The 22,456-nt window shown below is 42.8% G+C and overlaps 1 protein-coding gene across 2 annotated transcripts; it reads right to left on the minus strand.

Moving 5' to 3' along the window:
* Positions 1–4,451: 4,451 nt before the first annotated feature.
* Positions 4,452–20,869, minus strand: lrrc24 (leucine rich repeat containing 24). Of its 2 annotated transcripts, XM_004565332.2 has the most exons (5): positions 20,456–20,869; positions 10,711–10,905; positions 8,812–9,090; positions 7,638–7,806; positions 4,452–6,537 (listed from the first exon to the last, which is right to left on the minus strand). In XM_004565332.2, exons 2-5 carry the CDS (start codon positions 10,870–10,872, stop codon positions 5,291–5,293), a joined length of 1,857 nt encoding a protein of 618 aa, XP_004565389.2. In that variant the 5' UTR covers positions 10,873–10,905; positions 20,456–20,869; the 3' UTR covers positions 4,452–5,290. The 2 variants fall into 2 exon arrangements, with proteins under 2 accessions (XP_004565389.2, XP_076732758.1); XM_076876643.1 differs by lacking the exon at positions 20,456–20,869 and having other exon boundaries at positions 10,711–19,879.
* Positions 20,870–22,456: the final 1,587 nt, after the last annotated feature.

The raw sequence follows: 22,456 nt of genomic DNA on the forward strand, positions 1-22,456 counted from the left end.
CTTTGCAGTATGTGGGCCATGTGTAAGCACATTGTGTGGGCCACGTCTGGGCCATACCAATTTTGCTATGTGGGAAGCTTAAAAGTCAGTATTTTTTATGAGCATCTAATAAAGTCACTGCTTTATTATGGCAGCTGGTGACTTTACTCGTGTCATAACATTAAAAAAATAATGATTTTTATCAATACAGTCATAATCAGTCATATTTGAGATTTATAATCTTTTTTTTATCAGTGTGATTACCTGACATTTTTCTTTCCACAGGACTCTGCTGTGCCTGTTGGCTTGGGAGAAACAAAGTGAGGTGAGAATTTTTAATAATAATAATAATAATAATAATAATAATAACAACAACAACTTAGATTTGTATAGCGCTTTTCAAGAAACCCAAGGACACTTTACACAAGAGTAAAAACACTATTTGCTTGAGGTTGAGGGTTTTGTTGAAGAGGTGAGTTCTGAGAAGCCCAGCCCAATGCACCGTCCAGTGACGTGGCATTGGGAAGATCATATGGGAGAAAGTACCAGAAAGTGGGGGCCGCCACACTGAAGGTTGTGTCCCCAAAGGTATGGAGGTTAGTGCGAGGGACAGAAAGCAGACCCATGGCTGATTTTTATATCTCTCTTCTGTTTTCCACAGTTTGTGCTAAAAAACATAGCAATGACCTGAATAGATTTTCTAGCTTTGGATCATGTAAACCTGGGTGAAATATCACTCTGTGTTTAATCATGCCTCGAATAAAAATGATTACGGAAAAAATTCCACATTTTCAACCGAGCATCCAAACTAAACACCGCTGCTGAAAAACATTCCACTTGACTTGAAACAACACACAGGGGGTTAATTACTGTTTCTTACTCTTTGTTTTTTCTACAGTTACGCACAAGCTTACAATCCCAGCTCTGGTATTCATATTTACTACAGCTGTTAAATATGAATAAATCTCACATCTGATCTTACGTTGTAAAACAGTTTAAACACCATCAAAGTTGCATAAATCCAAAACAAAAAAGCATGTGCGGAGGAAATCTGTGCGCAAAGTTAGTGCCATGAAGCATTAGATGGAATTTGTGCAAACCCTTCTTCTGGGAAAAGGACAGGCGAGGCAGAAATGCGTCAATAATTCAGTCTCACATATCTCATATTTGACCTTACAGAAAAATTAATTCCCTTGTGTGGAAGTGAGTTTGAAGAGAGATGAAAACAGATGCTTGAGAAAAGGTGTAGATGGGGAAAAATAAAATAGCAAAATAAAAAAATAACAAAAAAGAAAAGAACAGCATCAGTATGAGAACCATGAGCTTTCACTCCTCTCTGCTGCATCCTCACTCACGTGTTGATTGATGGGATCACTTAGGCATAAAAAAGAGACAGCTACATCAGACTGGCAAAACATCTCAGCAATAAAGGCTCGTGTGCGTACCTATTGTGAATATATATTATACTAGTAACGTGTGCTAAACTCTCCCGTTCTATCTTTTTAATGAAAATAATTCAATTTTTAATGTTGACATCTGCCCTTGGCAGTCCTTGAAGGGTTTTAATAAACCAAAAACTCTAATCTCTTCTTCAATCTTAAACATATTCATCCCTACAATATGCCTTTCAGAAACCATAAACTGCCTCCTGCTTGAAAATTGGGGAATAATCCACTCACACAGTGACCAATGTTGTATTGCAAAGTGCCCGTGTATTTTGGAATAGCAAAATCATGTACTGACTACTCATTTGAGGTGCACTTAGCAGTGGCAGTACATTAAAAGTCTTGATTTCCATATTACTGCCATCATTAGTGTTATTTTTGCATAACTTTCTGTCTGTTAAATCAATTAGGGAGGTCTCTAATAACCAGCATGGGTCTGCAGGTAAACTGGTCGAGGGAATCATTTGGAGTGATTAGCAAAGGTGCACAATGTGGTTTCAATGCATTCAGCTTTTATGCCTTAATGGAGACGAGCAAGCGTTGCCATTTTTGGATGTACTGCAGTTTTATTGGACAGTCTTATGCTTGCTTCTGTGTTTTTGTCTACCTGCTGTGATCCACACAGAGAAAGTAAGACTCAATCAGACACAGCAACATTAGCCTGATGACTTATATGTACTGAATCCATTGTGCCCATGACAACCATTGTGAGCCGAGCTTTGTCGGACATGCAATGACACAGCCCGCGAATTGTGTTATAGTAGACACAAAGAAAATCCATTTACTTGGTGGGGGCAACTGGAATAAGAGTATTTCACATTTCATTGTGTGAGATAGGCAGCATAATACATCATCTGTGATAAGAAGGTGTTGTTGTGAGTTTCAGCCAGATGGTTGTGTCTTTTTTCTGTCTGGGGAATGCTGTACTTTTATCCTTTGTGTTAGCTTAGCTCCCTGGCGGTAATGCTGCTGTTGGCAAATCTGTATGTACAGTGTCACCTGAAACTGAGTTTTCCATTAGTGATCATACCATCAAACGGAAATCTGGGTATAAAACGAATCCAGAGTTATTTGTAGTAATGAATAGGCAGGCTAGCTGTTTTTCTAGTCTCAGTCTTTATGCTAATGTGGGTTGGTTGGCCAATTGATTATTTGATCTCCCTTTTTTCCAAAACATTCTTGATATTCATTTGCAACGGCGGATACATTCATTGAGGTCCTTCTCCTTCTGTGTTTTGTGTCTCCCACTGGCATGTGTTTGTATATGTGTGCTTACCTCTTTCCAGAGTAGGTGCAGTCACTAGAGGACTTATGAAAAAGTACAAGTCTTAGCTGATGTCTTCAGCTGGACATGGCCCCGGCCTCAGTTGGGTGGTGGGGGTATGTGGCGAGGTGTGGCGAGGTGTGGTTCGTTGCGTGGCTGCGGGGGAAGCTGTTGTAGTCGTTGTTGTTGGTGGCGTATGGGCGGGTGGGAACTGAAAAGCTGCAGGTGCGAGTATTGTGGAAACCACAAGAGGAAATAAAGTGTATGTTGACAAGTGTGATAATGTGGTGGGGTCCCTCATTCGTGCCACATTTATGTTTTAATGCTCTTAGTACTGCTGTTTATTTCTAACATGACAGTTCCACGTTAGAGCTCTGCAACATTAAACTGATACATTTAAACATTAAAGGTTGCTGTCAGCCTAATAAAGGATTTTTTATTCTGGCGATTAAACAGGCATTGTTGGTGATAGGCTACAAATGTAACTAATCAGTTTTCTAATCTGTGTTCCAGTGTCTGTAAGTCCAACAGTGTAACTCATCAGCATTTGGACTAAGTGTACTTGTATACATGCACACTGCAGTGATAATGTGCTGCACAGTTTACTGTAAGTAGGCTTCATTCAGTAACGTTAGCTTTACTGATCGCTTATATAAAAGTTATTTCTTCAGGAGAGAATCTATATCAGACTTAGAGGAAAGCAAATAAAAGAATCATGATTTTAAACTGAAGCTCTTCAGCCAGACAGTAAGACCCACTTCACCAAACCTCTCTGGTGCCTTATTGCTTCATTTTATGAACCTCAATAGTGGCGGCTACAGTAGATATATATACAAAAATGTCTACTCCTTAGTCTGCCAAGCTCTAGGTTCCAAAATGCATAATGATGCAAATAATCATAAATATGGCACTGCATTTCCATGTTTTGTGCACTAAAAGTTAGTTAGTATGTTGATACCTGAAGCCCGTGCCACCTTCTCTATTTTCAACCCCAAACAGAGCTGCTTGTTTGTTTTTTGTTTCAAAAATGGCTCTTGTCTAGAAAGTTCATGAAACCAAACAATTTTGAAGCAGTTTTGCTTGTTTTATCATATAGCTATATAGAAACCACCTTCAGCAAACACATACTGCAACAAAAATGTACTACATGCACAGGATGGTTCACTTGTGCATATACCAGTTCTGGACTATTTAAGAGAGCATTCTCAGACTATACAATACTTTTGTTTATTTGGCTCCGTGGCATCGTGCTGATACTTTCAGTGTTAGTGGCAGACAGAAGCAGGCTTTACATTTTTAAAACATGTCCTTTGGCTGTAATCCTTATTAAGCTGCATAGCATAACCATGACATTTAATACTCAGTAATAAACAGCTTTAAAATACCTACAGAGAGGCCAGTTTAAAAAGAATATTGACATGTTTTTGAACAAGAATCAATACAGCTCTGGGTCTTGGTGTAAAGCAGCAGAGATTATTTGGGTTTTCAACACATTTTCAGTTGCAACCATCTATCTTAGTCCACAAGTAGCTGTGAAAGGACACTTGATATCTGCAGTGTTTAGCGGAAAAGGGAAAGAATAAATGGTTTATGAACCATTGACCTCTCACAGACTGGCCTCTACACTGTGACTCAGATCTACAGTCTCTCTATAAAGCCCTTTTCACATCTCATAGAATGAAGGGAAGACCACAGGGAAAAACTACACACTTCAAATATGGTCTATAGAGTCAGAAAAAGAGGGGAAAGGGAAAAACTTTCTCTTTTAAAATACATTTTATTATGTAGAAACCAAAGACAAAATGTACATTATTAACATCATAATGGTAATCACAGACTGACGTTAATGAAGCTTGAGTTCTTTCAGAGAGTCGACTTCACACATTAGAAATGCTAATATCTTGTTCTAGTGTTGCAGTCAGCAGGTATAAAACAACACAACATGTTAACATCAAGAAAAACAATGCTATGATACAAACATAAAAAAGACTAGATTTCTGCATTCAGAATGAACCTCTATAAACAAATCCACCTACCCACACCCACTCGCACATATGGGTAATGTTAATGTAGTTTCAGTAAGAGGATTGCTTTAGGCCTAATTCTAATGGGATGTGTAGCAGGATTCACAAAACAACTGTACTTCACTCTGAGAATTAACTTTGTAATATACTACACAAAACATAGACGAAACACGAAAAGTAAAGCGTAACGAACGAAATTAGAATAAAGCAGACACTGTGTGCTGCATCGTTTCAGCCTCTTTTTAGTGTAACTAAACTTTTCTGACGAGGTTACCCACCTAGAGTTATCCTTAAAGGGTTGATTTTGAGACAGAAAGCTGTGGTTCATGTGTTATTTCCCCTTCAATCGTCAGTCTTCTTAACCCATCACGAGTGTCATACAGTCAATCAAGAAGCTCTCTCAGAGGCCACTTGTGAACCAGGTTCCCCCAGAAATTACTGACTGACAATCTCCCCTCTTTAAAAGGCCAGATAATAATCTGATGCTTCAAATCACTGCACCAAGGTGATTTCCATTATTGTCTTTAATTAAAAGTCCATCAACATATTGTTTCATGCCAGAGCATAATAATGACTCCTTAACAATGGATCTCATAGGCAACCTGTGATCCGAACAGGAGACTCTGACTGAGGAAGAGCTCTTCTGGGTCTGTTGTTAGGGGCCCCTCTCCCCCATCCGCTGGGTTTCTGCGTAGTCCCAATCCCCCCGATCGTGTCAGAGTCTGAACCATTTCGTGATCGAGGAGAGCCTCCTTCATGCCCTTCTGTTGGACAAACCCGCTCATCATGGGACATGCAGACGAAGTGGAACCCAGGACCGGCTTGGCTCGGTTGAGTACGTACATCTCGTGGCCATGGTCATCGCGGTACTCCTCCAGCTGCGCAAAGGTGGTGGGTCCATCAGAGTAGTCATTCACATAGAGGATGCTCTCTTCCTTGCTCGTGCAATAGGAGCCAGTGTCATCTTTCTGATACTGCTGGTGACGAGTGTAGATCATAATCAAGAGGAGAACAGCAGTGAGTGCCAGCAAGGAGATGCCAACAGCAATAGCAGTCTGTGTGGCAGGGCCCAGGGCATTAAAGTCCATGCTGTCTTGCTCATACAGAGGCTCCTGGCTAACATCCACAACCTCAGGCTGGTAAAAGGAGTTGGACGAAGATGAAACATAGGAGTGAGTGTTCAAACGAGGCCAAAACTGAGATGAATAGGAGGAAGAAGACATGTTGACTGCTAGGTGGAAAGTAACCCTAGCCACACCACCAGGGTTCCAGGCCTCGCATTCGTAGCGCCCAGCATGTGCTACGGTGACATTGCTGAGAAACAGCATGCCGCTGCCCATGTCTGGATCAAAGCTGTCCCTCTCGCCACCTTCCTCAGTTCCACGTACAGGCCCGTGGATTGCTCCAACACCTCCCACCTTGATCCCCCCACTGCTTGGTAAGGCTGTCACCGCTCCACCGGCCCCAGGCCTAAACAGCTCCCCATTGGGTCCCAGCTCTTGAACCAGGCCTCGAGGTGACAACTGTGGTTTACCATGGGAGGCTTTTTTCCAAGTCACTTGAGGCTGAGGGTATCCCGAGGCCTGGCAGGAGACTCGAAGACTCTCTCCTAGGCGAACGGTCAGGTGGCTTGGCTCGAGCTGCACTACTGGAGGGATGCAGACCAGACTGTTTGGAGGTACCTCCACCAGGCTGAGGTGGGAGAGGCGAGGAGGTTCAGAGCACATTAGCCGACGCTGCTCTGCAGAACTCAAGAGACGCTGTCCGTCTTCGCTTATCCAGGTTTTCAGCCAGCCAAGAGCGCAATCACAGCGCCATGGGTTCTCTATAGGGGAATGAAAGAAAGCAGTTAAGGAAACAGACATAAACGGAACGCAGTTTTCAAGGTCAAAATTAACCTAGCATAAATCTGATAGCATGGTGGAAAGTAACCCTGGCCACCTGCATGATCTACTGAAGTGGATTTGTTAAATATATTTTTTTGTTCATGTAATATCAACTTTCTAATTCAATTCAGTTAATCTATCCATCAATTCTCTTCCACTTATCCAATCAGGGTCAAGGGGGGCTGGAACCTATCCCAGCTGCTGTAGAGTGAGAGGCGGGGTACACCCTGGACGGGTTGCCAGCCTGTCGCAGGGCTACCACAGAGAGACAGATAACCATTTGCACTCACATTTACACCTGTGGGCAATTTAGATTTACCAAGATTTCAAACCCAGGACATAAGAAACTTCCAGCAGAACCAGGCTCTGCCGTGACCAGTTGAGGATAATGGGAGTGAGACAGGACAAAAAACATATTGTGGTGCTGTGGAGTTCTTTTGAGCCCACCGCAAGACCATGGGCCTTAGTAATCAAGACTAAATCATTGTTCATGTTTATAGTCACAGAGACATCATAGAGCTGTTTAAATAATAACAAAAACAGACTGTGTACATTTTTTACACTCTTTGGGACATATAGACAGTGACAAAAATGTCAAACTTGGAGAGAAGTTCACTCTTTGAATCCATTAATGCCTCTGTCATTAAATGTAATGAGTGTGAAGTTGGGATTGTTGCTTTCTTGGAAGTTACAGTAAGGGTCAGTCCAACTTTAGAAAAGTGTGGGAGGAGGGATTACCAGATTTTATCTGAGTAAACAGGCTCCTCCACATGAGGTCCCATTAATTAGCTGTTTTGTTAATTTAGTTGGCTTTTTCCTCTGGTTTTAATTCTCGGAAGTCTGCCTGCTGTGACCCGCTGTTATAATTTCATTGGTAGAGTGTGAATTTCAGTGGTTGGAAATACATTATTGCAGGGGTGTGAGTTATTCGGAAGTGTGGAAAGAGAGAAGTTTTTCAAGGCACCTTGAATTAAAATCAGTGTTGGATGATTCTATCATATTATAGTAACACTTAATATAATCTAGGAATTCTACCCACCTGTAACACGGAGCACCTGCAGACTGACAAGCGGTTTGAGTGATGAAGCTCCCAGGGTGCGGAGGTGATTCCTGCTGAGGTCCAGCAAGGCCAGAGACGACAATCCAGACAAGGCTTGCTCAGCTAGCAGCTCAATGCTGTTTTCTTGCAAGTGGAGTTCCTGCAGACGCTGCAGACAGCAAAAATGGCACAAAGCAGGGGAAGCAGAGGTAAGTATAAAATGTGCAAGTTCATAAGGGATAGAATTATCCAGTATAGTGACAGGAGGGTGTCTCAGCTCCACCTGAGTCAGTCTGTACTGTATTACCACATGCTAGGGATTAAGGAGACATCAGTCACGAATAAGACTTAGGCTACGTTCCCACTGCAGCTCTTAATGTTCAATTCTGATTTTTTGATCAAATCCAATTTTTTTGTCTGCTTGTTCACACTACAAATAAAATGCGACAGCAAATGCGCTCTAGTGTTAACCCTCAAAGCGGCCCGCATGTGCAAAAGAAGACATCACACACAACTCGCTCTGTTTAGACCCAGACCAAACAGTATTGTTTGACTGATGGCCCTTAATATAAAGACTTGTTTCGGACTTTACGTTTCCCAATTTTGCTTTAAGTTATAAAGTTATTTTGTTATTTACATATGGCCCAATAATTATCCTTATTGCTGTTTTTTGAGGAGCGGTGCTTCAAAGGATAGTTGCAGATTTCTGTCAGAATCTGCAGATTATACAGTACAAATAAAATGTTCACGTTTCTCCAACGTTGTCTTCCCAACAGTTTCACTGGATGGCCAGGAAGCGTTCGCGATGTCTTCTTGAGCGCTTCTCCGGCGCTGATAATTGGCGTCTGGATTTAATGCAACATGACCATTTAAACAGCAGTCGCTTTCTAAAACATCAGATATGTATCGGATTCAGTACCACATACGAAAGTGACCCAGGTCGGATTTGAAAATATCGGATTTGTGCCGTTCACACTGTCATACCATGATTGGATATGGGTCACATAGGGTCAAAAAAGTCAGATTTGATGCGCTTTCGCCTGCAGTGTGAACGTAGCGTTAAATTTGAAGACATCATTCTGTAAAAACATTCTATATTTGTTTCCTAGAACACCTATTTCAAAGTTTGCATTAATTATTTCCAACTAATACATTCGGGCTGACACAACCTAACCTGTAGTCCTCTGAAGGTGTGGTCCTGGACTCGAGTGATCTGGTTGCCGGCGAGATACAGGATCCTTAGGTGCTCCAGACCCCGAAACATATCAGAGGTAACCAGGTGGATGAGGTTACCATTAAGGGCCAGCTCCAGCAGCTGCCCCTGCCCGAGAAAAGCCCCGGGCTCCAGGGCTGAGATGCTGTTGTTCTGCAGGTATAGATAATGGAGGCTGCCAAGGCGAGTCAGGTCCTGAAGACGGATCTGCACTATCGCGTTGTCCTGGAGGAAAATGGTCTTTATGGACGACAGGGTAAATGAAATTAGCAGAGTGATCACACATTGATTACATTAGGGAAACAGAAGATAGGATGTGAGGTTTCATCTGAGGTTTGTTTTGTACAAGAAAATGAGTGTGGCTTATAGCTGTGCTGCACTCAGCGGGTAGAAATTAACCACACAATGGATTAAACCAGAAACAGATCCACCTTGAAACACTGTCTCACTGGGCTGTGCATGTTAAATGTAGTCATGTGTGGTGTTCCATATACCGCAGAATGAACTAGTTCACAGTTATGATAATCTTACTAATTCTAATGATGTCTGTATGCTCTAAACCTATCATCGGTAATCATTGTTCATCTGATCTTTCTCAAATCTGGCATATGTGTTGCTGAGAATCCAAATAACATCCAAAGTATGTAAGCTTCAGATAGGTTTGGCTGAGTGGTTCTCATATCAGCTCACTTGTCTGCGATCCTACTCTCCCAATAGGATCCATCACTAATTTCAAGTCATAATGAATACAACATGATTTTAATTGAGTAAAATGTGTTGACTTAACAAACCGGAACTTTGACCCTGAGAGATCTGCACTCCACTGTGAGGCTGGAACAGCGACAGCCGGAGGGACAGCCCAGAGACGGCTGAGGGTATGCTTTACTATGTTACTGAAAAGTTTCGAGCCTCTGTTTCTGAACCAGATCTGCCCCTTTGCCCTACACGTTCAGTTTCAAAACACCGGGTGAAGACATAGACATTCAAAATCAGGCTTCATATTGAGCCTCCACAATGAGTGATGTCACAGTGGCTAGGTCCATCTTTTATTTACATCTTTTAGCTGCAGCCAACAATCTGCCTGTTCTGCAGAGCCCCACTTTGAGCCGGCACAGTCACACCCACGCACATTCTGTGAGTGCAACCTTCTTGTTGTCAGTATATGATTACCTGCATGTGATGTGTTTAGGGGCCATCTGTAAATTGAGAAGGACATGGGTTATATTCTGCCTGAATGAGCACTGTGGTAGTAATGGTAGTTGGTTGCGTTTCACGTGTCTTAGTCAGAAATCACAGGTCTTTTAAGTCAGCATATCCCCAAAAAAGAACATTAGACTGAGTTTTTTTATGAGACGTGCTTTCTGCGTTGGATCTGGCATGCACAATTTTGCAGCTTGATTGGTAATATGCATTCATCTGTGACGCTTCCTTGGAAGAAAACACGGGGGCCACGAGGTAAAGTGTGATGGACGAGATAGACCTGCTGATTGAGGTTAATGGAACAATTTATGCAGGGCATGCTTTACATTAATATTCATGAGCTGCAGTGATGTTGGGGGGGGTTGAACCCAAGAGGAAAAAAAACCACGGCATAATGTTAAACATCTTCGCAACAGATGATCAGAGCTGTGCAAGAGTCGCGCTCTGAGCAAGAATGAATAATTACACAGCCAACAGCGCAGCCCTTCCCTCAGGCTTACATCAAAGAGGGTCACGGTGAATTGATTAACCACAATCATTTCAGGGTAATAAGAATGGATCAGAGAGGAAGTCAACTGAAAACCTCTGGTGTGCATGTGTGTGTGTTTGGATGGGGCGGGGGCACGGGCAACTAGTGCTCTAACATACAGTCCAACTGACCTCGGTGACAGACGGGATGCCCTGTGGGATTTCTTTGACCCCGAGAGATCCGCATTCCACTGTGAGGCTGTAGCAGCGACAGCCGGAGGGACAGCCCAGGGACGGCTGCGGGATGAGGACTAGGATGATCAGGATTAGTCTGGAGAACCACAAGAGGCCCATGACGGCTTTACAGTAGGTCTTCAGAGGCAGAACCTGAAAAGATGGGAAAAAAGGGGAAAACATTTCTCTCTTCTTGGTTAATGCACTTTATTCTCAAAGCGGAGACTGACAGCAGCTCCAGATGTGCTGTTAAAGCATATAACTGTGAAATGGCAAGGGAGGATTGACAAGAAAGCAAGCAAAAACAAGCGTATCTCTTCATCCCCAGCTATTATCCATTCAACTGTGTCTATTCTGCGGGACTGCAGCAGCTTCTATTATAGGCTTCAATTAATTAAAGATGTGATAAAAGATGTTCAGGTTGCCTCAAGGACCTCTCTCTTGTCTGCTTAATGCATGCACAAACACACTCTCCCTCATTTTCGGTCTCTTTCTTTGTCTTACAATCACGCACACACACAAATGTGTAGCAAAGAGTCACGGTCTCTGTTTTGAACTCTGTAATCTCAGAAAGCACATTTACCTCCTCAAAGCAACTCTCCAGTGGTAACCAGCTCTAATCATCTGATCAAAACCATCAGCATCGGCTGCTCGCTGCACCTTACAGCAACGTCTTGCTTTGATATAAACCCATCGCAGAGCAACTCATCCATGCACTTCTTTTTTTCCGCCCGTTTTTTTTTTTTTTTCTTTTTTTTTTTTGCATCTATACGGTCCAGAAGGGATTTATTGTTCTGCTTGGTTGCTCACATCAAAACTCAATGCTGGCCGGCAGTGTTCAAAATAGTTAATCTGCAGCAGGTCACATGAGGATACCGGAGGGCTGGAGATGTAATATGCACTGAAATGTCACACTGAGCCTGTCATTCTGTCCCCGTGACAGCAGGTTGATTTACCGTGCTTTACTGTGCCACCTGCCTCGTCCTGGAGCAGCTTCTTCCAGCAGAGAAGACGATGTCTCATTGATCCAATCTAAAATCTCACATTGTTAGAAAACATTCGCTCGTACCCCGGCCCCCGTTAAGCTTGTCTAACTTGTGAAAAATCCTAGTTTACTTAAAGAGTCTCCCGGACAGATAACTGATAGTATTTGCATCTTGCTCGGAACGATCTGAAGATCGTTTAGTCTATTAATCATCAGAATGCACACAGCTCTCATTAAAGCTAAATGATGAAAGGGTCCTGTGCCTGAAATAAACTGTGACTGATAAATATTTCATTTGCCGGGTGTTTGAACTCTTCTGTCGGACCGATATCAAGCCTGTCCACGCCATAGGCAGCGTTATAATCCAGACGAAATGCCTAAGCGTAAAAGTACTGGGATTGCTGTTTCAGTGGCTGAGAAGTAATTCTCAGTGCGGTCACGCTGCAGTATTAAGCAAATACGAAATAAAACTGGATTATTTTTTTTTTTTAACATTGTGTGTTTCATTTAGAGCACATTTGCAAGGGTAGCCAGCTTGATTAATACAATGTGACCTACATAAGCTTTTCAATCGTCTCCTCTCACCAAAAAAACACTTATTAACAAAAGCATGCCATTTCCTCTCTGGAGCTCGCCAAACAAGCATGCAGAGAAATTAGGTATTTCTATTGTTGGGAAGAGAAAGCACAAAAATTGAATTCTGAATTAGGCCTTGGTCTGTCATTGAGCCTTTGTTACTTCTCACAGTGAGATGACTTCTAAATAGCTTTGACTTAACTTGAAAAGTGTCAGAAGGGGAACCGGAGAGGAAGACGCCTGCCCTCGGCTAAGAATACACTCAGAACAGGGTGCACAGTCAGATATTTGTTGTTAGAACATGAGCCCAACATCAATGCAAACGACGCACTGCCAGAATACAGCTCGTGCATTTCTCTCCTTGCTTCCAGGGCTGCTCAGTTTTTTAAAAACCGCACGCATACAGAGTCTGGATGGCCCACACACAAAGGGTACCCATGGAGTCATCAGGTTCTGCAAACTGAAAGGACTCAGTGACAAAAATAACACAACGGGCGGGGGCAGGCTTCTTTAAATAATGCTGCTGACACTTGTTTTGCAGTACAATGTATACTCCACTTTTTCTAGATTCAGCAGAGACTTGACTCTTATCTTTTGTTTTGCTGATGTGGGATTTTGGTGGTAAGAGGTCAATTTGTTCATTTCTGTCTCGGTAATCCCTCGCGGAACACGCGGTAATCTGCACAATCAGATGCTTGTTAGCTAAGCCTCTGTCTGTGCTGTCCACGTTTTTGTGGAGGGAGGCGCTTTGTTCGGCATAAAAAAAAAACGAGGTCAGCAATATATCTTTATTGACCACGTGGGAAAGTGTACATAAGATGATTAAGGCTTGTTGGTTTGTAGAGCGAGCCAAGAGTCAGGGAGAGAGCGGCCGCAGAGACCTGCCAGGGCAGATGTCAGTCAACAAATGCCAAAGGAAATCTAATAAACCTGGCATCACACAAAGCCCTGCTCAGCATTCACCAGCAGCTCCTAACGTCCGCCCACGCACATCTCTGCAAACATTATTTTGCACTGGACTTGTTTATTTGGGCATTTCTGAATTACAAATGTCTCTTTTGCTCTTGACACAGTGATCTGTTTCTGCAAACAAAATCATCACCCACTGGTGAACAGTTACATTCTGGCTGACCAAACACTCACAGCGCCGACAGCTCGCTCTTGTTTTTGCCAAGAAGGGTAGGTGTTGATATGTCAGAGGTGCAGCAGACTAGCCAGAGTGCTGGAGGCGGGAATCAAAGTTCACATTCCCGCGTTGCCATCGGTGCAGGTCGGCCTCATCCGTTGTTATGGTAACTCTCGCAATCAGGGAAGTTTCTGCTTGCAGGGCCTGAAGGCCAGCCACAGTTCCTGTGAGCTGCTGTTAGGCAAACAACTCTGCAGAAATAGAAGCTGTCATTTCCAGGGGAAAATTGCTCACAGGCACTTGAGCTATGTGATGACCCAGAGCTAAATTGTAAATTCTCTCTCTCACTCTCTTTTTTTGGTTCTGAATCTCTTTCTCTTTTTCCAGCTTCAACTTTTCCCTCCCTCTTTCTCTCCTTGTTCCCTTCACAGTTTCCTTGAAAAGCCGCCATCATTTTCCCTTTCCATAGTCTCTGACCTCTCTCTTTTCTCATCGCCTGTCCTTCAGCTCTGACTGACAGGTGCTAAATCATTTGTCTCCGAGCATCCTTTTGTCCACAAATAAACCGAGGGCCAAGGCTCCGGCAGTGCACTGTGGCACTAACCCAAGAGTAACACACTGACTTTGAGAGATAGTCTTGTTGGTGCGCACCAAAATGCACAAACACACACAGGAGCGCTCATGAACATGCAAAGCACGCCTACAATACAACACTCATATACAAGCACCGGCCACCAACGTTCAGGGACACACACTCTTGACTGGCAGACGCATACACACATAGAGGAAGACGCTCATATGCTTATGCGCTCGCACATCTTGTCTACAACCAGCAGCAGCTATCATCATTCACAGACACAGACAAGTCAAACACTCACATATTTTTGTGTCAGCGGTAAAGGAAGCTCTGCTCAGTTAATAAGTCTGCATTGATTTCTTTATTTTTCCACTATTACTCCGTCCAGTTGGGCTCTGCAACCATTGATTTTCACCGTGAAAGCAGTGGGGAGGGGAGCTGGCATTTGTGAATGTCTGTGTTGAGGAGAAACAGAGTAAATGACTGCATGTTGCTTATTGCTGGGTTACTTGTGTGTGTGTGTGTGTGTGCGTGCCTGTCTGTGTGTGTCTAGCTCACTGTCAGGTTGCCTCGAGCCAAATCACCCTCTGAGCAGCAGCAGCACTCCGCCACCACTCCCAGAGGAGCATTTACTCTAAAACCTTCACTCCCTCTCCGCATACTAAGACAAACTCGATAAATCTTTGCTATTTAAGAGTTCACATGATAAACTGCTGTGACACGTCTGTCTGTGACGTGGAGGCTGTTGTTGCTAATGTAAGCTGGCAAGCAGATAGACTCTGAAGGTATTGACATATTCTGCACGGAGCCTCGAATAAACCCACAAACTCTGATTTTGTTTTGAGGTTCATGCGACGCTTTATACAGGCTGCTGCTCTGGCTGAAACTGCAACCATGAGCGGAGCAATTTAGAAATATCAGCGTACGGTGTCTCTCGCAGGCTCAACAAGTCTGTGTGCTGGAATCCTTGCAAGTCAGTTTGATTTGCGACTGATAATTGAGAACTAAAAGCACAGCGGCGACTGCAGCGCTGCATAATCAATATTCCATTCCATTTTCCACATAAGATTTATTTTTATGCCTTCGTGGTCCGGGAAGGGTGGCTGAAACATCACGTCATAATTGCTCACAGCTCAGGAGAAGGTTTTCGACCCGTTTTAGCCTTGCGACTTGTTTTCTGTTGCTCCATGCCTTCTTTTTCGTTTTTTTCTCCCCCAAATCTGGTTAGTATGATGAAATACAAGCAACACTGCAAAAGCAGTGTGTCAGAAAATGTCTGACATAAAAATAAGGCTGCTGCTATATCACATGTATATCTTATTATATATGAATAGAACAAACTAATGTGGCTAAAAATGTAACAAGTTTAAATTCATAGTTTTTTAAAATGCATTTTAAACCTTTTTTCTAGGGTGTGCTTTTGCTTCTGTTTTGCTATTTTAGACAATTAAATTGTACTCAGACAACAGGTGTAGAGTGCGACCCTAACTGACAAAGTACACACAGCTAACAATTCAAAGGAAACCAGACAAAGTAATAAATCAGTCATTGTATTTGTACCACCATGAAGGTGCTGTACACAGTCCACTATATACTGTATACTGACCATGGATGGATTTAATGCAAAGCAAAAGCATTTCATTTTCACTAACCAAGAACCTTTTATAAAAGAATACAGAGCATGAAACTGCTGCCCACTTACTAACAGACTACATGATTATAATAAGAGGCAAACACACATACATCAGTCTGGGAACCTCACTAACTAGCCTCTGGGAGGAGGAGCCAAATTTCCAGATCTTCTGCTTTAGCCACGATATCAGTATATCCAGGTCTATGCTTGCTATTTGATGGATTGGTGATGGATTACCTGCTCAAACATGATTGGTTAAGTCAGACTCAGACCACAAATACAATGCAGACAGTATGGGTTAGCAAAACTTTGGCCCATTGTCTTCCGTTTCTTCCGATTCAAAATCAAATCAAATCAAATCAAATCACTTTTATTGTCACATCACATGTGCAGGTACATTGGTACAGCACATGTGAGTGAAATTCTTGTGTGCGAGCTTCACAAGCAACAGAGTTGTGCAAAATACAAAAATGTAAACAAGCAAAATACAAATGTGGAGACACTTGCTTGTAGACGCTGCACAAACAGTGAACACCATGTTTAAATCTCTTACAAATTTTCTAACAAGCTCCAAAGTTACAGCACTTTGTAATAACCAACATTAGTATATGTGTGTGTAAGCAGATGGACGTTGTCTGGACGGCCTTAATACTTGTTTTTAAAAAAACAGGTGGGCTGTCAGTGACATAAATCACCACACTGTTAACCTGAACGCCATGTTTCGTGTTCTTTTTTCACTAACAGCTGAGCTTTGTTTTCACTTTGAGTTGACTAGCTTTTAGGTTAGGAGTCGGCACCTGCTTTGGTTTAAGCTACAATGATTAGACAAGTGCAGCAACTGTATCACAGCCGCCTTTATCATTTATGGCACAGATTCAACATTCCCCAGAGATTTTGGTCCACATTGATGTAATAGCATCACACAGTTGCTGCAGATTTGTCAGCTGCATATCCATTATGCAAATCCCCTCTTCCACCACATCTGGGGATTGTAGAGACCATCTGACCTCATTGTCATGTTCAAGAAACCATTCGGTATAAGATGATCTGAGCTTTATGACACGATGTGTTATCCTGCTGGAAGCAGCCATCAGGAGATGGGTACACTGTGGTCAATACTCGGGTAGGTTACGGTGTTTAAATAATGTTCAAAGTGTGCCAAGAAAATATGCTCAACAGCATTACAGCAGCAGCAGCAGCCTGAATCATTAACATAAGGGAGGATCGATCCATGCTTTCACTTTGTTTATGCCCAGTTCTGACCCTACCATCTGGATGAGAAACAGACTCATCAGATCTAGCAACATTTTTCCAATCTTCTGTTGTTTACTTTCAGTGGCCCCATGCGAATAGTAGCCTCAGTTTCCTGTTGTCAGCTCACAGGAGTGGCACCTGGAGTGATCCTCTACTGCTCTAGCCCATCTGCTTCAAGTTGTGGCTTCAGAGATGCTCTTCTGCCACCTTAGTTGTTACAGGTGGTTATTTGAGTTGCTGTTGCCTTCCTGTCTGCTCCAAGCAGTCTGGCCATTCTCCTCTGACCTCCGGTTTCAACAAGACATTTTGGTTCAGCGAATTGCCACTCGCTGGATATTTTCTCTTTGTTCGACCGTTCTGTGTAAACCCTAGAGATGGTTGTGCAGGAAAATCTCAGCAGTTTCTAAAGTACTCAGACCAGCCCCCGTGGCTTTCACAACACCACTATAATGGTCACTTAAATCACCCCTCTTCCCCACTCTAATGCTCGGCTTGAACTTCAGCAGATCGTCTTGATCATATCTGCATTCCTAAACGTGCTGAGCGGCCAAAACTGAGTGGGTACTTAGAGCGAGCTGTTTCTTGTATCCAGTCCTTATGATAAGCCAAACTAACTTTGGCTCTAACTTCATCTTTACAGCATGGTGTCAGTCTTCCTGTCTGAAGAAATTATAGTTAAGTGCAAATTTTGAGAGAACAATAAACATAAATGAGCCAATTGTGTGTTTGTGTATGCGTGCCTCAATTACTCACTTAGTAAACACTGCTGGCAGCAGGCTGTGTCACCTTTTCGAACACAACGTCACACATACGCATGTGCTCTCTCACAACTTTTTTCCATTTTCACAGACATTTTCCTCCAGCCTCTCTCTGTCGCACACTGTCCATTCTAATTGTCAAGCTTGGTGGATGCGATCAGTCCTAGCCGTTTCTCTCACAGTAGCCGCATCTGACAGGCTGCCTAATTTGCCCCAGATTAAAATAAGCAGTTTGACTGATTGATTTATTTTAATATTTATATACATTTTGGTCCGTTTTCATCAGTCGGGCTTCAAACCTCTTGTTTTTCTGCTGTGCCCAGTACGACACTGACAAACACCACTCACGTTTGAAGGTTTAAGGATGGATGAGATCAGACAAGTTTGAAGGCAAATGCTGGGAAGACAGATCATCCTGTATGGCAAAGCAGAACAATCCCTTCCATTCTTATATTTCCCTGGATTTGACAGAAGCATTAACTTGAATGGATTTTCTTTTTCTATGCGACTGTTTTCTTTTAAGCGGCTGCCCCCCCACCCCCTCCCCCATTGTTCTGGATGGACGAATCTGAATTGTAAATATTGTTTATAGCAGTCGAGTTGAAAGTGCAGGTATTACTCAAGCAGCAGTGAAACTGTGTGTGAAAGCGTATGTGTCCAGAAATGAAATGAAATGCTCCGATAATGATTGCTTATCATCCATCTATATTGCACTTCTGTAATACTTGGGTGTGCAGTGGTTGTCTGCGGTAGGAGCCACTGAATCCTCATAAATTATGTTTCTTTGTTGCCATGGAAGTGACAGCATCTGCTGACTCCAAGTAATGGATGTCAGGTGTGTGTCAAATTGCACTCTGACACCTAGCCTATACTGTGGTTATCTGTACAGTCTGGCATACAGGCAGGAATTAATGAAACTTTAACAGAATCTGCTTCTTTTTTTTTCTCATGAATTTCTTATTTCAGCTGATCTTTGCCATCTGCCCGTATCAAGTCAGGCCAGAATTGAGGGTACTATACAATTACGGCCATGAGACATTTCAGTCATCATTGTCTGGCAGACAGTAGCCAATGAAAAATTAAACATCTCTGCAGCCGTAAGAAGTCAACTTGTCTGTACGGATATGTCCACGGAAGACAGATTCCCCACCCTCAGAGTTAAACAAACGAGGTCCTATCTAGGGTGGGGGGGGGGGGGGGTTGCTGTTTGGCTCCACACCGCTTCATGTGCAGAATAGCAATTAAGCAGAGGCAAGCACATTACAACTCTTGACATTAGGGAAGAGAGACGTCTAAAATTCCAAATAAGAAAGCAGGGTGGTCTTCCTGTAGGGTTACACTACTGCATGCTAATCATATATCACTCTTGGTCCCTCACTTTAAAATATCTCCAATAGCAGCAGCAGCTCGTCAGATAATCTGGATATGCTGCAGCTCTGTCTGCAGTGACATTAGTGTAAGTTGTCTGAAAGGTATTCTACAGTCTAAGAGAACTGTTTAAGCATCGTAGCGCTGACACATGAGGACACAAAGTACAAAGTTCCAAATCACTGCTGTGACCGGATTGCTAATTAATCACGCCTGGAGTTCTGTGTCAAGACAAACAGCAAGAACCTTTGACAGCTGGTCAAACAGTGATGACCCAGTTTATCCGGCAGACCCAGTGCAGTGAGATACAACCGCTCTGCAGCGGAACCCAGAATATGTGACGCTCATCATTCCTCAAGTTTTTTTCTTTTCTTTTCTCTTTGACAGGTGTTGATTCTGTTTCATGGCGGCTGCCTTTTGTGCTGCTGTTGAGCTGTATAGGTCATTATTTATTTATGTGCACTCACTGGCCCATTTGTTAGGTACACCTGCAAAGTATAATGCTGTGCAATGCAATAACCCTGTTATAGTAGTCATGTATACAAAGGTGAGTTTTGAGTGATGCGTGTGTCAGTACGGAATTGGACTTGCAGTATTTGTACTTGATATGTGTGTTATATGTGTTGTATACCGGGAGGTATTTACATTTTTTGTCCGTCTCATGTACAATCATTGTAACAAAAAAGACAAACAAACAAAAATCTGGCATCTTGCAAGGAGAAGTGAGCAGATGCACCAGATTGATTTGAACTACACAAGCATACACAGCAATAACAAGTGATTTAGCACACACACAGCTAGACAGACTTTCCATGTCAGGACTTTACACTAGGCTGCTGAATTTGAAGTCTGTAGGGCGTGTTACTACCCCCCCCCCCCCCACACACACACACACACACACACACACACTCACAAAAATAATACAAAGACCAGGTTAGATACTGCTGTAGTATTAACACTATACAGAACCGAAAGGGTCTTATTTTTTTTTTCACTTCAATTAACATATTCTAGGAACGGTTATATGTCACCTATAAGTTTAAGTAACACGTACTCACAGACAGGGGGAAAAACAACAACAACAAAATCCCCAAAAAGGAATAAAAATATTAAAAATGGTGTTCTCCCCAGCTTCAACTATGAGATGATAATAATAACATTTCCCAAAACAAGCCACCTCTTCTGTTTTACTCCCTTTCTGGTATCTGTGTGAGTGGGCTGCACAGTTTTCTGTTACTTCAACACAGAAAAGGAAAAAACAAACAAACAAACAAACAAACAAACAAACAAACAAACAAACAAACAAAATCAACCAATGTGGATTTAAATCAAACGTCAAACGGGGTCGCTAACAACCGGCAGTATGAGATACCTCAGTCTCACTATCCCAGGCGAGAAAGGAAAGGAAAGCGCATTTAAAACCTACCCTTTTCTTTGCGTGCACGGACTTGGTCTCGGCAGCAGCGGTCGGGCGACTTGAAAGAAAAACTATAATAAGAATTTTTAACAATAATAACAATAATTTAAAAACAAAAAGAGGAATTCCACTTGAAATCACAGCAGGGGAAAGCGTCGGAACATTGTTTCCCTCCCTCTGCCCTGCTCGCTCCTGGCTGGGCAGCGCTGAGGAGTCCACACAGGCTGAGCTGCTCCGCTGTAATTGGACGCTGCGAGCCGGAGGAAACTGCTCGCGTCTGCCAGGGCTGGACTTCAGTGCTGATGATGCTCCATTAAGACTTAAGACTCTTGTCTCCCTCCTCTCATATTATTATGCGGCTTTGATTCGTATTCCCCCTTTCCCCCTGACTTTATCGGTTGCTTTCTTCCAATAGTGACCCACTCTTCTAATTATCTCTGCTTGAACGGACTCCCTCCCCCTTCTCTCTCTCTCTCTCTCCTTCTCGCTCTGTGTGCATGAGTGAGAGAGCAATAGAGATGGAGATCCCTCACTCCTTTTACTCTCATTTATTCACTTTCATAACACACTAGGTGATCCTCTTGCCGCCGTCAACCTTTTGTTACAGTTATTTTTAAGTGACAGTTCCACAGCAGCAGGAAGGACGCTAAAGAAAAAGCGCCACGTTACTGTGAAACGACACATTAGCAGGGAGGGAAGCAGAGTGGTTTCAGCACCACGGACAGCGGCCTCGTCTTTTATTGTGAAAGGTTACGGGCGTGTAAAATGTGATCATCCATGGTCTACTGCTGAGAAAGAGACGCTCATCATATATTTCCGGCTGTGACGACGACAGGAATGAGATTCTGAGTTGAAAAAGTCCTATTTCGATCTGGCCAAGGGCAAGAGAATCCAAGCTGAACCGCCAGCCTCTCAATATCCTGAAAAACCACACTACTCAGTCATACTGCAGACACAGTTCATTACCGGCTGTGTGGCAGAGGATGATTTTGAGCACAGGTTACATTCTATTTTGCAGCATTTTGCAGTCTGCTGTCTTGTACTGTGGCACAATACAAACAACTTTAAAGCTACTGACAGGTAAATAATGTAAATCAATTTGTTCTGCTCCTCTGACAGGTGCCATCCACTCAACAGCAGCAGTCGTTCCCAGCAGGAAAACGTCCCTGCTATGCTGTTATTAATGGCAATTTTCACAAACAGTTATTGTATTAGAACACCAGTAACAGCCCAAGGCCTCCAACATTCCCAGATCCCAGTCTGATCAAGTTTGTATGCGACGTGCAAGAAGAAACCAGATCCATGGAGGTCCCACTCTAAAACCCACAGAACTCAGAAGGTCAGCTGCCAACGCCCTGGTGTCAGAGGTTCTCTGTTCATATCCTGGAATGGTGGGGACCTACAAAATATTAGACAGGTAATTTAAATATGGTCTGATTAGTGGACAGTTCTCATGGAATTTGGCATTCCTTAAAGTTTTCTTCCCATTGCCTTTCCTTAGGAAAGGCTTATTTACAGCCACCCTGGATCGCCATGGAAACAACACTGGTCCATTATTTGAGTTAGGTTCCATATTTATTCTTAAACAATCATAGGTCAGTGTTAGGTGACCTAAAAAAAATTCTTTGAAAACACGGACCAGACTAAAAAATTGGTGAAAACGCAACCAATGTCCAAAGAAAAAAAATTGAAAGACATTCAGAAAGCCTACACAACTATTTCCTTGACCGTTTCACTCATAGTGGTCACTACAGTGGACAGCTATTCAAAGGGTGTTTTCTTGTATTTGCGTCAGTGTTGATGGCATACTTGCACATAAACCACTACATTGGACTGATGTGGCGCTTCATACCCTGCCACCCACTGGTCGTTTAATGCTACTATAGGTGTATAAAGTGTTTCACTGTAATTATTGTTATTTAACACTGTCATGCATGAATTATGACAACCTCAATCAGGATTTTTTTCTTTATTCATCTTTTCATGCCTAAAGAATAAAAATACTTAAGA

This window comes from Maylandia zebra, linkage group LG18 (genome assembly GCF_041146795.1).
Source record: "Maylandia zebra isolate NMK-2024a linkage group LG18, Mzebra_GT3a, whole genome shotgun sequence".
In the NCBI taxonomy this organism is placed as follows: Eukaryota; Metazoa; Chordata; class Actinopteri; order Cichliformes; family Cichlidae; genus Maylandia; species Maylandia zebra.

What these genes read in the sequence shown, in the direction of transcription:
- lrrc24 (XM_076876643.1), bottom strand. Translation starts at nt 10,935, where the DNA reads ATGTTTTCCCCTTTTTTCCCATCTTTTCAGGTTCTGCCTCTGAAGACC. An exon ending in ACACCTTCAGAGGACTACAG is followed by an intron (nt 7,807 to 8,811) that starts GTTAGGTTGTGT and finishes TGCTGTCTGCAG; the next exon opens with CGTCTGCAGGAACTCCACTT. An exon ending in GCAGGTGCTCCGTGTTACAG is followed by an intron (nt 6,538 to 7,637) that starts GTGGGTAGAATT and finishes ATTCCCCTATAG; the next exon opens with AGAACCCATGGCGCTGTGAT.